At 47.6% G+C, this 15,136-nt stretch overlaps 1 protein-coding gene across 2 annotated transcripts in view; it reads right to left on the bottom strand.

Moving 5' to 3' along the window:
- The window catches only part of ARHGAP21 (Rho GTPase activating protein 21), a 107,417-nt gene extending 99,662 nt beyond the window's left edge, over window positions 1-7,755 (bottom strand). Inside the window, exon 1 of one of the 2 annotated variants that reach the window (XM_052695296.1) lies at window positions 7,315-7,755. In XM_052695296.1, the coding sequence (XP_052551256.1) occupies window positions 7,315-7,392 (78 nt within the window). In that variant the 5' untranslated portion in view covers window positions 7,393-7,755. Of the gene's footprint in view, window positions 1-6,719; window positions 7,095-7,314 lie in introns of those variants that run through there. The other variant, XM_052695299.1, reaches the window with a different exon arrangement.
- Window positions 7,756-15,136: the final 7,381 nt, after the last annotated feature.

The raw sequence follows: 15,136 nt of genomic DNA, 5'->3' as shown, positions 1-15,136 counted from the left end.
GCAGCTGCTAGCAAAACGAAATTAAAAAAAAAAAAAATTGAAACATAAATAATGCTACTACCTACATTTCCAAAATGTATGCTCATGGCCACAAGCATGAGCCCAAATTTAAAGAGCAGCTGGTATTTCTCCAGAAAGCCCACACAGCACCTCTGATGCCTGATACCAAACTTTTACTATCGTGAACCCAATCAGGCTCCCTCAAACAATGTGCTGCTCAGAGAGCTGCAGCAACAGCTCCCAGTACTCTACTCAAAAATGCTTTCCAAACTGCAAGTTTTTGAGCAAAAATCAGGAAGAGAAAAGCAGCAACATTTCCTATTGAACAGAGTCTGGTGATGGCATTCAAAGCTGTAATTGGGCATAGATATTCAGAAAGACGAAGCAATTATATCCCCATGACACAAACAAGGAGATCCAGAGAGCAAAGCCCATAGCTTCACCTATCAACAAGCAAAAAACAGATTTTAGAGATGGTGGATATCTTCTCCCCAGAAGAGTTTTTCTTCAAATCTAACAGCAGGGACCAAAGAGCAAATTCAGAAAACTGTTTCACCCTTACAAAAGAAACAAATAAATAAATAAATAAATGTATAACAATTCAGGAAGCTCCAGTGTAAGGACTGAAAGAAAAGCATATTTCCTTCTGTTTAAAAACAAGAGAAAAGACAGACACAACAGTGGAAAGCCTTCCAATGAAGAAGGTCTGGAAGTATTTAAGAGCTGCATACATCAAACAGCTTATCCCACCTTGCAACTGTAAGATTGAAAGCATTCACACAGAAGGTGGTGTCGCACTGGAACAGGCTGCCCAAGGAGGTTGTGGATGCCCCATCCCTGGAGGCATTCAAGGCCAGGCTGGATGCGGCTCTGGGCAGCCTGGTCTGCTGGTTGGTGATTCTGCACATAGCAGGGGAGTTGAAACTCAGTGATCATTGTGGTTCTTTTCAACCCAGGCCATTCTATGATTCTCTTTAGCACCTTCAGGGTTACAAGATGTGCAGCTTCTGAGAGAAGGAACACAAAGTCTGTTTGATGTTGCTGCTCCCACCCATCCCGTGCACTTACTTATACTTCTACTGCATTTATCTACTACTGGTGATGAGGAAAAAAGTGCCTTCATAAAAAACATAAGTAGTGGAAGTTATAAGAAGGGCTTAGACAGGAAAAATACTCACAGTTTACATTAATCTGCACTCTGTATAATGAACAGGCAAAGCGTAACATGACTATTTCCACTATCCATCAATCCGATCAGACAGCGTAACTTTTATCTTTATGTATTATGCTTGGCACAACATATTATTTAGTATACAGATTACCTATTAGAGGAGGCAGACAAACTCTTCCTCTGCAGCACTGAGCTAAATCCAAGGACTTTATGAACTCACAGGAATTGTCTTCTGCAATGAAGGAGCCACACCTAACAGCTCAGAATGACTTCTGGAGTCCAGTCCATTGACACATGGTCTCAACAGCAGTTACGCCACCCCGCCACTTGCAGAAGGGCTAAGTCAGGCCTTTTAGAAACAATGACCTCTTCTTAACAACAGGAAATAAATCCGTTTTCATTTAACATCATTTCCTAAGTTTTTATATGCTGCTTCCTAACCTTTGCAATTCAACATGCAAACAACTGCCACAAAGAACAACACAGCCACTGAACATTAGAATAGCTTCATTTTTCTCCATCTTTCAGTTGTTAAAGGAAAAGAATAGCACCAAGCATATATTCCTAGCAGGTTAATCAAACACTGAAACGTAAGTCTCCACAGAAGAAGATATAGAAAGGTTTTTGTTTTGTAATGCTCACAGGTTGCACACATTCCTGTTATCGTCATCTCCTCTACAAAGCAACATACACACATATTCGCAAAATCAAAAAAAAAAAAAAAAAAAATCAACTTTTACTTTTTCCAAAGGCGCTACTGAGCTTCAAGTCTGGTGAGCTACAATTTAGTCATCTGCCAAGATGACACTTTTGTACATTTAAGTAGTACAACATCACAAACGCATAAAGTGCCATCAGATGCTTTCTCTTTCCCAACTGTTTGCTCAGTTGTTTTTTTGTGCACACAAGTAAACAGCACAGCCAAGGAATAATAATACATCAGAAGGAGCAGGGATATTATTTTTGCTTTTAGTTTAATAACAGGGACTGTTTAAAAGAACTCACAGTAGGAAAAAGAATCAAGTCAGTGCCTAGCTGTTTATTAAAACTGCTAAAGAAAAGCGCATTAGGGCCAGCTCACTCTAAGGTATTGATAAATGATCAGAATACATAGTAAGTAAATTTACAGACAATCCTATGCTGGGAGGAGCTGTTGATTTCCTTGGGGGGAGTAGGGAGGCCTTGCAGAGAGACCTTGATAAACTGGAGGACTGAACAACCACATGTAGTTTAAGGCAAGTGCCAAATTCTTTCTGCACCTGGGGATGGTGCAACCCTGGATACTTGTACAGCGTGGGGGAATGAGAGCCTTGCAGAGCAGCCCCATGGAAAGGGATCTGTGGGTTCTGGCTGATGGCAAGGTGAATGTGAACCAGCAGTGTGTCCTGGAGTGCACCAGGCCCAGCACTGCCAGCGGGTGAGGGGCTGTCTGCTCTGCTCTGCACAGCCTCAGCTCCAGCACTGGGTGCAGTCTGGGCCAATGGAAAGGACATAAAGCTGTTAAGGAGCACCTAAAGGAGGGTAACAAAGATAGGGTCTGGTGGGCAAGACATACAGGGAGTAGCTGAGGTCACTGTGTTTGCTCAGCCCAGAGCAGAGGAGCTGAGGGGAGGCCTGATGGCGGCTGCAGCTCCTCACAAGGAGCGGAGGGCAGCGCTGAGCTCTGCTCTGTGTGACAGCGACAGGGCTGAGGGAACGGCATGGAGCTGTGTGAGGGGAGGGCAGCTGGGCTCAGGGAATGGTTCTGCACCAGAGGGTGTTCAGGCACCAGAACAGGCTGCAGAGGGCTGTGGGCAAGGCCCTGGGTGCCGGAGTTCAAGGAGCGTTTGGACACCGCCTTTGGATGTTGTGTTTGGATTCTGGGAGGTGCTGGGCTGAGCCGGGGGCTGGATTTGCTGATTCCTCAGGGTCCTTTCAACTCCAGATATTCTATGATTTACCACTTTAACGAGAGTATGGCATACAGTAAATGCAGTTATTTTGCACTGGCACAGTTCAAGGTGGTCTTCAATCCACTGGGCTTTGCTTCCAAAAGTTCTTATTTTTCAGTCAACAAAGGTGTCTTTTTGGAAAGACAAAATTCACTTTGTTTTTGAATTGTCAGGTGCAACTACACTTGAAGACACATCCTCGCCTTTTCTGAAGGAAATCAAGAATTTGCTGCTTTATACTGGGACTTACCAAATTAACATTTCCCTGTAGAAGAGGACTGTGTTCTGTCAAGTTACCTTAGGCTTACTCTGACATAAACGCGAGCAGCAGCCAGCATCAGGCTTGCACGAACAAACAGGCTTTGACTCAATGTTTTTGAATAGTTAAGATGACCGCTCTTCCAGGTAACTCCATCTGTTATCTGTATTAAATCTATTCTCCCTTGAGACAGTATTTGTGCAGAGTTCTCTGGAGCACAAATAACAGCCACTCTTAACAATAAGTTTTCTTGCTAGTACTGTGTATTATTTTACATACAAAATCTTACAAATGCCTTTTGCTAATTTTTAGTTGTTACGTTACATTTAAGCTTCTTTACATTATAGTTCTGCCTCTATACATAGAAATGCTACTGGTCTCCACAGACAGAGTTCCAGAGCAGCTCACACATTTACAGGTGTAATTACTGCTTGTCAGTCTGTACATATCTAAGTACAGCCCCCCAGTGCTTGTGCTCCCACACTAGAGACATAAACACCTGAGCGTCACCACCCCAGGCTTACCAATGTCACCCCAACTAGGCTGGTATAATAATAAGCAGAGTCCAGTAATTATCATTCATGAACATGCCACTCATTTTCTATTCTGGCTGTCATTGTTGTCCTTCTCTGGTTCCTCACTTGCGCAGCTTATGCAGTTTTGTTCCCTCTGATAGGATACTAGAGAAAAATACTGTAGAACTTTTCTTCCCCCTGTGTTTGTAACCACAAATACTGAACTTCTGGAAGCACCACAGAAGCTAACTTTGCTTTTATTGTAGTTTTGGAAATGCACCTCCTATTTGATCAATACAGAAACTCCCAGGAATTTCTAAAGATGGTCTATTCCTAACAATCCACCTGTTCAGAAAAGAAAAAAAACACTCCAAATTTCTTTGCAGTAAAGTATCAGATATTTCCAATTTCCAATTAAAAAAAAAAAAAAAAAGAAACATGCTCAAATGAGTGCCAACAGAAAAAGCATCAAAAACTCTTAAAATTTATTGACAAAGTATTTCTTCAGAATTCATAAGTAGAGGAAACAACGCTTTACCATAAGTTTGCCTTTTAAAGCCACAGTTATATTTTTTTCAATCCTACATTTTAACATTTTTGAATTTTTTTAATGTAGATTTACTGCAAAGTGCACCACAAAGTGTTTGGGTTTTTTTTGGTGTTTTTTTTTTTTTTTTTTTTTTAAGTAAATGCAAAGTAGAAGGCAGAGAAAGGGAGTTCATATTTACACTAACAAAGAAGCCAGCACCAGCCTTGAATCTGGACAAGCCTGTAAATGTGATGTTGTGACTAAGGCAGTACTGCCTGTAACCCAGCAGGGCTTAATCTCTACAGCAAAACACCACTACAACCTGACAAAATGGAGATAGCATACACTTAATAATCTAAAAGCAAGAGAAACCACACTTTCACTTATCTGTCCTTATGAACATAAGCTCGGCAATTCTTGTTCCCATTTGCAAATGTGTGTCAGATTTCAAGAAGAATGGCAAACAGCCCTGAGAGTCCCTGGCCCTCTCTGCCAACTCCCCCAAGAGCCCAGAATACGTGATCTGTCCCTTTGAACAGGCGCTGCAAGCCTGAATGCATGATCTTTGTTCTCAACAATCATTTCAGTGCAGAGCTCCAGAGCAAGAGACCACGAGGTACAACATCAAGGCAAAAGGGAAAAAGAAAAGTGAAAACCAGAAATCATGGTAAAGCAAGACAGAAATTGAACACGAGATCAGAGTAAATAGGCAGCCAAACAAACAAAAAAATTATCTACCCACATGTGCACTAAGTAAAGGAGTCAAACTGTATGTCTGCACTTTGCCCATCTCTGTGTGCAAAGATAACAGAAGCAAGAGTTTCTTGCTAACAAGCTCCCTTCCCTTGTCCAATTGGTGTCTTACCAAACCCTGATGCTTATAGCTGTGTGCTTTCAAAACCTCTAAAAGGCTGGAAATCTTAACTTCTGCTGCAGCTGCCTCGCCCATAATGAACACAGGCTGTGCCTGAGCTCTTCCTCACAACTTGCTGCACTTGCAGGTCAATGGCTAAACATTACATGGGCTGGAGTTAATACTGCATTACAATGTGAACAACATATGGAAGACAGCGTCCCAAAAACATAAATCACTCCCCCAAAATGCTAATACCTTTAATGCCAGTATTAGCACTCCATAAAACCCCCATCAACTTCTTAGCAAAATCAACAGTTTTGGTTTGAGTATTTTATTTAAATAGTAATTTCATTAAAAACATTTCCCGATTTTTTTTCCTGGAGAAAACATCCTCACTGCCCCATGCACATCCTATTTCAGTAAGATTGTTCACGTACAGCACACCAGCACTGGGCTCAATAACTGTTCATCAACTGAACCCAGACAGTAGATCACAGGCTCAGAAGATCACAACTCTCATTCTCTCTTGGTCTTTCACACCATTCTATGGCAGAAATAGAAGAATAAGGAAATAAATTGTACTTCAAGCCATGTACGAATATGTATGCTAATGTGCCTAAGAAAGCACTGCAACCTTGATTAGCCATTCACACGGCCCATCTTCATTCAAGCAAAGATTATGTCAGGCCTGTTGTGATTAAGGCAGTCATCAGCGTACAATTATCAGGGTAGGAACCTGCTTTCTTAGCAGCTAACATTTAACTGCAACACCAAAATACCAGGCAAAACAACAGGCAGCACAGCCGATTTTACAATCCCACACCTATTAGTTAGCTTTAAGACAAGGAGCTGCAGAAGTGCCAGAGGCCTCATCAGGGCTTACCAGGAGGGAGAGGTGGATTCGGAGAGCCAGAGCCAAGAGACCAACAGACTCGATAGAAATAAAAAATAGATTTTCACTTTAGCACTTCAACATGTGGCTGCTTCCCTCTTCGCATTCTACATGAATAGTATTAAGGGATATACTCTCCAAAAACGCCCAGTTTTCAGTTCAGAAAAGGACATCAACAATAACACAAAATCCACATACTAATTAACAGTTTATCACCAAGTCTGAAACCTCACCATCTTCTGCTTTTACTTAGAACTCCTATTTTGTCCTCACCTAACCCACCTGCTTTAAGAGACCACAGCGGCAGTGAGAAAAATCTTACACCACCATATGTGCCACTTTAAATCAAGGCAAAAAGGTGAACTGAGGATAGCAGCAGACTAAAACCTGCCAGTTTCAAAACCAGCTTCCCTTTCCCAATTCCCTACGTTCAGTATCAGCCTGCTGCAGTTCACTTTCAGCAGACAAAAGGCAACTCTACATAAAATTTGCCCATTTCACAGCCTTGAGCCTCAACTCAAAAACAACACAGAAGTTTGTCTTTGTGAGCAAAGTTAGAGGCAGACCTCGGGACAGCTCAGCTGAAGCTGTTGCATGTTTTGTTGGTCCGAAGTCAGTCGTTTGGCAGACGTTTATCGCCGTTAACAGGGAGTGCACAGGGAATCACTGGATACAGCTCCACGTTATAGTTGAGGAGGGCTGCTTGTCTCAGCACGCACGGTGACACCACGGGGCACGCCAGCAAGTTTTTAAACTCACAGAGAAGCATTCCAGCACCAAATACCACTGCTAAGAACGCGTTTAACGCCGGTCACAGGCCGCGAAGGGGCCGACGCTCCCACTACGGAGCGCCGGGTTCGCGCTCACCGCCGCGGGGAGGACGAAGCCGCACCCCGGTGCCGGCGGGGACAGAGCCGCGGCGGATCCCGGGGCCAGGCTGGGCGCGAGGGCGGCCGGGGGACGGGAAGGGCCGGGGCCGCCCCGCCGAGCAGCCCCACACCGCTCCCAGCGTCCAACTCCCAGCAACTCCGGGGCGGGCGGGCAGGAAGAGAGAGAGGGAGGGCGGGCAGGAGGAGGGAGGAGAGGGGGCGGCCATTAAGCCCGCTCCAGCCAAGCCGTTGCTCGCGGCGGCCGCCCGGCCCCGCGCCCGTACGCTCCTACCTGGCCGCCGCCGCCGCCCGGGGGGGGCTCGGTGTCTCCATCTCCGCCGGGTGGCCCCGCTGCCCACCGCGTCGCCATTATTTCATTCCCGGTTACAAAGGAGGTGCAAATCCTCTGGAGCCCACATCGAGGAGGGGAAGGGAGCGGGGAAGCAGCGCTGGAGCCGCTCGCACACACCCAGCGCGGCGGTCGCGACGACGACGCCGATCCCGGGGCGGCCCGGCCGGGGTGCGGGCTCGGCCCCCGTCACGCAGCGGCCATGGGGCAGCGGCCGGGCCGGGCTTCAGCGGCGCTCCCCGGCGTCCGCCTTCATGGCTGGAGCGGGAGACAGAGCAGAGGTGTCAGTCCCGGCGCGGAGCCGCCGCCACCCGTCCCTCGTTGGGCTAATCGCGCCCGCTCGTCATCTTCCTCTTCCTCCAACTCCTCCTATCCCGAGCCCCGGCCGCGGGGAGGAGAGGGAGGCGGGGGCGGGCGGCGCCCGTGCTGCTGCCGCCTGGCTGCACGCGGAGCGGGACGGGGAACGGAGCGGGGCGGGGACGGACAGCGGGAGGCAGAGGAGCGGCGGGGCCGGGACCGCCGGCGGCTCCGGGCCGGCCCAACTTTGATCAACTCGCGAAGGGCGGGCGAGAGTCGGGGGCCGCCGCCTGTCCCGCGGCCCTGGGCAGTGCCAGCGGCGGGCCGGGCCGCCGGCGAGCCCGCTCCGCCGAGAAAGCGGCAACAAAAGAGCACAGCCCTCCGCTGCCGAAGCCGGGCTTTTGTTCCCCGCTCCCAGGCAGCACCGCCCTCCCCCCCCCTCCGGCGCCGCCGGCGATCAGACCACCGCGCCCCGCCCGCCGCCCCTCCCTCGGGCCTCCGTGCCGCTCCACCCGAGCGCGGCAGCCAGCGGCCGCCCGGCCCGGCCCTGCCCCCGCCCGGGGGCCATCAGGCGGCGCCAGCTGCGCCCGCCGCGCTGCCGGCCACCTGGGCACCGGCCTCCCTCCCCGGGGGGAGGGGGATGGTGGTGTCGCCCGCGGGGTCGGTGCGGCTCAGCCACCGCCGCCCCTCCCGGGGACCCCGGTTCAGGAAAGACAAACCCCGCTCCCCTGTACTGCCCCTACCTCCCGCCCCTGTCGCCCTCTCGCTCGATGGCGGCGAGCTTCGGGCCCCTCTGCCCCGCGGTGGCGACGAGACGTACCCGGAGCTCTCGTCCCCCGCCCACGAGCCGGCGGTTTCTGTTGCTTCCGAAAATCCGCCCGCCTCGTCAGACGACACGGACGGTGCAGAAGCTGGCCGCCGGGCGCTGCCTCCCTCTCCCCCCCTCAGCCTTCCCAGCGGGAGGACTCCGCGCGGCGCTAATCGCCGCCTTTCCGCCCTCACGGAGGATGCCGGGCTCTGCTGCCGGCCCCGCCGCGCACCTGGCTGCCCGCGCGCGGGACGGGGTCAGGCCGGCGGGTGCCTGCGGGAGACGAACGGCTCGGAACGAACTTGGCCGGCTCCCTCTTTTCTCATCGTCACGCAACATTTAAGATTTATTTGCCATCCGGCCCTCGCGCAAACTTAAAATTCAATCCACGGATGTCAAGAAGTCGAAACGACCAGAGTTAAAACCTGTGGAGATTTTTTAAAGAGTGAAGAAGGGGAACGGTTGGGGTACTTTTCCTGTTTAGAAGCCGTTCCCGAACGAAACCGAGAGCTGTAGCCGTGTGCTTGGCTGCGTGCTGCTCCCTGCGCTGCAGTCATTGTGTCAATCTGCAGAACATCATTGGAAATCTATTATGTATATTAAATAAGTTCCATGTATTTGTCATCATTGTTTCTCCTCTGGGAACCGCAGTACCGGCTCCAAATCTAAATTAGCATCATAACTAATATCTGTGCAGAAAGTTGTCAGATTTATAAAATGTCTCGGATTGAAACATGAATAGACTATCTGAGCAGTCATTTAGTATCTGAGGAGTCTATTTATATCACCAGAGCTACATCAATACAGTGACAAATATCCCATTTTTACTTTTCTTACACTGCCAATCAAATTCTCAAGCTTTAGTGTTCAAAATGTAACAGTGAGGCAAAAATATCGCAGAGGGAGATGTGATTCCAGAATCACACGTTGTTTCACGGCGAGGCCAAGGGAGCATATTATTATTAACTCTTGGAAGCTTATATTAGTGCAGTTATCAAAAGAATATTTGCAGTGCCAAATCCTCATTAAACTGTATGCACTTCATTTTCTTCTCCTTAATCCCAGATTTCTATTTTTGTGGCAGATCTTTTTGCTTAGAGGGCCGGCATATCTGTAGGACTTTCATGCGTAAGGCTGCTGTAATTTTTCATGCTAAATATGTTGTCATCGTTACAACAAAACTTACAGAAGGAGGCAAGCTCTCAGAGACGTGAGCATTCTCAGATCCACACTGTACAAACGATATCTCAGAGTCCCTCATCCACCTTTGAAAGTGATTTAATAAAAGAGGTTGCAAGAGCAGAATTAGGGTAACAGAGAGCTGTAATTTCACTTTCTCACCTTCCAGTCTGAAGGTGTTGACACATATTCTGTTAACAGACAGCTGCAGCAGCTTAAAGTGTTAGCACCGTCCCACTGTTTATTATCACTCCTTGCTAAAGAGCATCGTCCCCACAGGAGAGTTGGTGTAGGCATCTCTGGAAGCACCTGAGCAACTTGGGTGCAAAGTCTTCCTGTTTGCTTCAGTGGCAGAGGTGGGCCTGCACTGCAGTCATTCTCTTGTGCCAGTTCTGTTGGATGAGTGATGACACAAAAATGAGGCTCTAACACAACTTGCTGCCCAAACAGTTTTGTTGTCCCAGCCATCCTGAAGGGCCACTCTTTTCTCACCAGGTGCCACAATGCCTGCCACAATGTGCCAGACCTGAGATGCTTGAGCAGGGAGCTGGCTCTTCTATAGCCCTGCTTTAGAGAAAAACACAAGTGGAGAGAAACAGAAGCTAAAGTGAGAGCAGATTTCTTATAGGACTTCTTAGATTAGATTAGTGTGGAGTACCTGGTAGGATAGATTAGATAGGCAGTAGTGGGAGATAACAGTAAATGCTGGGTATTCTGTGCTGGGAGAGAGAAGACTGGAAAGTGAGGAGTCCAGCAGGAAGAAGTCAGAGTTTAAAGGGCCTGGGTTTGGAAAACTGAGTGGGAAAAGATTTTGTTCTAAGCAATTAGACACATTTGGTCTCAGAAACTGTCACCTGTGGGAGCTCTTGAGGTGATCCTTCCAGTAATGCTTCCTACTACAGACCCCATCTATCTAAATCTCACAGTCAGTTCAGGCTGACTATGGACACCCCTGCGACTTCTGTTTCAGACTGCTGCTAACTCCCCAAAGTGTATGTGAGCACTGCAGCAAGCATCGTGGCTGTGGGCTTTCTCAGCACATAGTCAGGGCACCAACTGGCATCAGTACAACAGCTTCCATATCCCAGAGATATTATCTGGTGCCCTATGTGGGGATGATTCATTAGATTCTCCACAGAACAGCCGGTCAAAATGATGAACACATTTTTCATTAACTGATCTTTCTGGGATACTGCAGTTCCATCCTAGACAAGTGAAAGCCTTCTATGAAGCCGTGACTGGAGCTACACAATAATCTGACCACTGTCTGCATTTGCTTTATGGATTTCTGCATTAAGATTCCTGTGTTTCAGCCGTGATACAGGGATGTTTTCCACCCAGCACTGGCACACTATTCTTCCTGGATACTATTGGGGATGGCTGTTTTCTTAGTAATTGTATAATGAAATTTCCCTCTCCCTCTGTGGACTTCCCTATGACCTCCCCTCTGGCTGCAGAGATCAATCCCATTGCTGCCATGCCTATGTCTTGGCTCCCATGTGTGTGCTGAACTCTGACCAAAGTGCCTCCCTGCTTTTATTTCAATCTTCTCTCCACAAGCGATCACACCTACCTCACTTGGCCCTGGATGCTGATGCTTTCAAAGTGCTCCAGAGCACTGCCAAGAGGAACTGCAGCCAAACCTGCCACTGGGCCCATAGTAAGAGGAGGTTTTGGCATCACGAAGCTGCAGTGATGCTGTCATACTGTCTCTACCAGCTGCACCCTGCTGTGCTAGTAGTAGTCCCATTTTGAGCGCATGCTGTGTTCTGCCTGCCTTAATTCCCTGCTAAAATCTCTGCCTAGATGAAGTTGTGAGGAGAACACATTTTCCAGCTGGAAAGCCACAGAGGTTGCTGAAGATGTTGGGGGGGGGGGGTGTATACCTTGAGGTGGCAAGGTTCAATATACTGAATTGCATGGGCTCCAGTCTGAGACACAAGGATGATTACCAGCAGTGCCCATGAGTAATGAGATGTGCAGAGTGGCTATAGAGCAAGCCTGAGGACAAGCACTGGGTTAAACAAAGGGGAAGTGCAGTGCCCTGAGAGTGCTTGGGCACTGAAGCAGATCAGAGCCAGCATTACCAGGCTTGCTGAATGCAGGTAAGGAAGAGAGAGGTGCTTTGTAAGAGCAGAAGTGTCAGTGCTGATTCACATATCCTCAAAATATCCTCTACCACTAAGCTGACCACTCTGGTGGGCAACAGGGCCTATTGCCTTCCCCTGTCATAGCTGAAAATGGCTTGAAGCAATGAGCCAGCTTGGGTGTGATATTACATAAATGCATGGCAGGTTCAGGACTGTGAAGTGAAAATGACTACTGGGTGTACTCAGTGAGGCTGTGTATGGAATATTTCTGGTGTGCTCTCAAGACCTGTGTCTCTGGCACTGTGACATGGGAAGGGGCAGCCACCTTCTGTGCAGAAGCTGCCAGGAGCTGATATCCCTGGCTTTATTTTCTATCCTATTCCAGGACAATTCTAATCCCTGCTCTGAGGACACCTCAGCTTCTTTCCTGTAACAGCACAAGGCTACAGAACTTACCCCACAGAGTGAATGATGGGCTGGGTGTCCTGACCTGAAATGATATAGAAATGGTCAAGTTGTCTCCTCCCATACCAGCTGTGCAATGACAGGGGAGAGTTGCTTTGCCAGGCATCATCGTCTAGGGTCAGGCTTTTCTTTGGACCTTGTCTTTCACTGCTACACAAGAGAGAGACTTTTTATCCAGGCTACGTATGACTGTTGCTCCCTGGCCCTTCATGTTCTCCTCAGAGGAGAATACAAAATCATAGAACCAGTAAGGTTGGAAAAGACCACTAGGATCACGTATCAACCACCAACCCATACCCACCGTGCCCACTAAACCTATCCCTCAGTGTCACATCTCCACGTTTTGTGAACACCTCCAGGGACTGTGAGTCCTCCACCTCCCTGGGCAGCCTGTTCCAATGTGTGTGTGTGTGTGCATATGGCTTCCGCATCTTTTTCAAATAGGAGGTATGACACAACTGCAATGACAAAGGAATGTGCCTGTGAACAGGTCAGGGTTTGGAAGAGGGGGCAGTGAACTGTTTGTTCTCAAAACCCTTTGTAGACTTGAGAGTATCATTATGGCTGTGTGGATGGCAGGGCATCTAGTCCTCACACTGTTGGGTTTTTAGCCATTTGTCTTCTGGCAGCTGTCTACTTTGGGAACCAGCTAGCTGCCCTATGAGAAGCAGCATCTCAGCTCCCCACATCTTCAGTGTCATCTTCTCAGATCACAAAGTTGGGGTGTGAGAGAGAGCTGTCTGTCAGGATGCGGCTCACCACGCAGTTCGGGTGACCATGTCTGAGGCACAAAGAGAAGTCAGGACTTCACAGAGGTGGTTGTTCCTCCTGGTCAGCATCACTGATGCTTCACCAGGCAGAAAGGAGGCTGTGAGCAGGTAAGAGGCTTGTGCTACTTCATTTCTCCTCAGAGCAAGTATGACCAAGTGGCAAGGGGGGTTTTTCTTCCAGGAGACGTGTCCAAAACAGAGATGGTGGAAAGTTTCTGGTATGCTATGAATTCAACCCCAGGTACTGCTGCTGCGTGGGCCTGGATATAGTCTCCTCAAACTGGACCCAGAGGCTGCCAACCGGAGCCCAAGCAGGCTGATGTGCACCTTTTACAGCATTAAGCTTCAGTCGTTCACTAAAAGGAAACTTGGTACTCTGTTAAGTATGACATTGTTCAAGCCTGCAGGAATTTACCATCATCCAGCCAGAGACAAAAACAAACTCTAGGATAATTCAGTGTGCCCAGGGGAATTTGTTGCAGTGCAAAGTTTGAGCAAGCAGATTATGACTAGGAGGAGCCCAGCAGAATTCACTTTACTTTTATCTCGGGTTCCTAGCAATGAAAAGCTACTGAAACATGCTGAAACTATAAGCAAAGCAAAACTGTTGTTTTTCACATTTTGCTGTTGGAATCTGCCACTGTGGAATAGCAAAACACTATGGATGTTGTTTACAGCAAGATTTCATAATTTTCTAAAGGGCTAAGGGAAGAAAATCACTCTCATCTTTCTGCATTCGCTTAAGCTATGTGTGTTCTTTCATTTGTTTTAAAGTAGAGGAGCCAGTGTCTAACAGATAAAGTCATCAGCCTCAGTTCTGTTGCGGCTTTATTCACTTCGTTAACAATGTTAATTTGTTTTAGAAAACCAACAGGGACTATTAGATGTGCAGCATTTTCCCTTAAAACCATCCCCTCCCACACATACACACAGAGTTTAAAAGAGTTCAAGATAATAAATATCCAATGTATTTAAATTTGGCCATGACAGAAAAGGTTTGAGTGCTCAAATGGTGACAATTTTTGTTACCCTAGCTCCTCTGCTGAAATAACAGCTCTGTATTTGGCTCTCTGCTGTCTGCTGAGGTGTGATAAATCAGCCCCATTTTTTGCAATGTTTAGTTTAACTACTTAACTGACAATTGAGGTGGAAGTAGCTGGTGATTAATCGAGTGTTATCACTCTGTCCTTGCTTTATCACATCAGCAGCAGCTTGATTTGCTGATTGGTGAAGCTGTGCTGGAGCAGCACAGAGGTGTGAACAGCCATCTCCAAAATTCAGGCTGTTCCTCTTGTTTTTCTTCTGACTGTCCACACCTTCCCTCAGAAGGGGCATGGTGTGACCGCTTCCTGCTGAGCCCTGCCGTTGGACAGGTCTTCCTCTATAGATCAGGCTGGCTCAAGATAGCTTTCAGGCATTAAAGATCAGAAGAAAAAATAATACATTTATATCATAGGAATATATTAAACTCATTAGAACCCTCCCTCCTACCAACAGTGACATGCTCCACCCAAAGCTGCTGCTTTCTTCTTTTGTCCACTCTGTCCAAAGAACTTTTACTTCATTTTGAGCTCATCAGAATACAGATACATTGTAGGAACCAGGTACCTCTAAACCTGACTCCTGCTACTTTGACTGCTGCTCAGCTCTCTTTTCACTGAACAGACACATGAGATGCTCTCTGGGACAGCAGGAGGCATCTAAAGGCCAGAAGGTCTCTGAACCTGTAAGCTGATTACTGTTTATGGGGATTCTGAAAGTGATATTCCTCTCCTCTCCTCTCCTCTCCTCTCCTCTCCTCTCCTCTCCTCTCCTCTCCTCTCCTCTCCTCTTTCCCACCACCTATTTTCCTCTTCTAGCTTTTAAATACTGAGACAGAAAATGGGGAGACAGTATCCAGGAAAGCATGCACCCCCTTCCCACCCCCTCTGCACCTCCTCAAACAAAAACAAAAACAAAAACAAAAACAAAAAAAAACAAAGAAGTGGGAAGGTCGGATTGTATTTATGTCAAATTAGTGAGACTTTTCCAGTAACGTCTGATAGTCTAACAGAGCAAAATTGTCACTGTAGCTTCTTGGAAGAAGTCTTATAAATTCCCTAGAAAGCTGCATGCAGCTTTAAGGGTCAGGACTGTCTGTGAGTGCTGCTTTAAAG

This window comes from Tympanuchus pallidicinctus, unplaced genomic scaffold, assembly GCF_026119805.1.
Source record: "Tympanuchus pallidicinctus isolate F22 unplaced genomic scaffold, pur_lepc_1.0 scaffold3, whole genome shotgun sequence".
NCBI lineage: Eukaryota > Metazoa > Chordata > Aves > Galliformes > Phasianidae > Tympanuchus > Tympanuchus pallidicinctus.
Note: the sequence above shows the minus strand (reverse complement) of the source record. Positions and strands in the feature narration are given on the sequence as shown.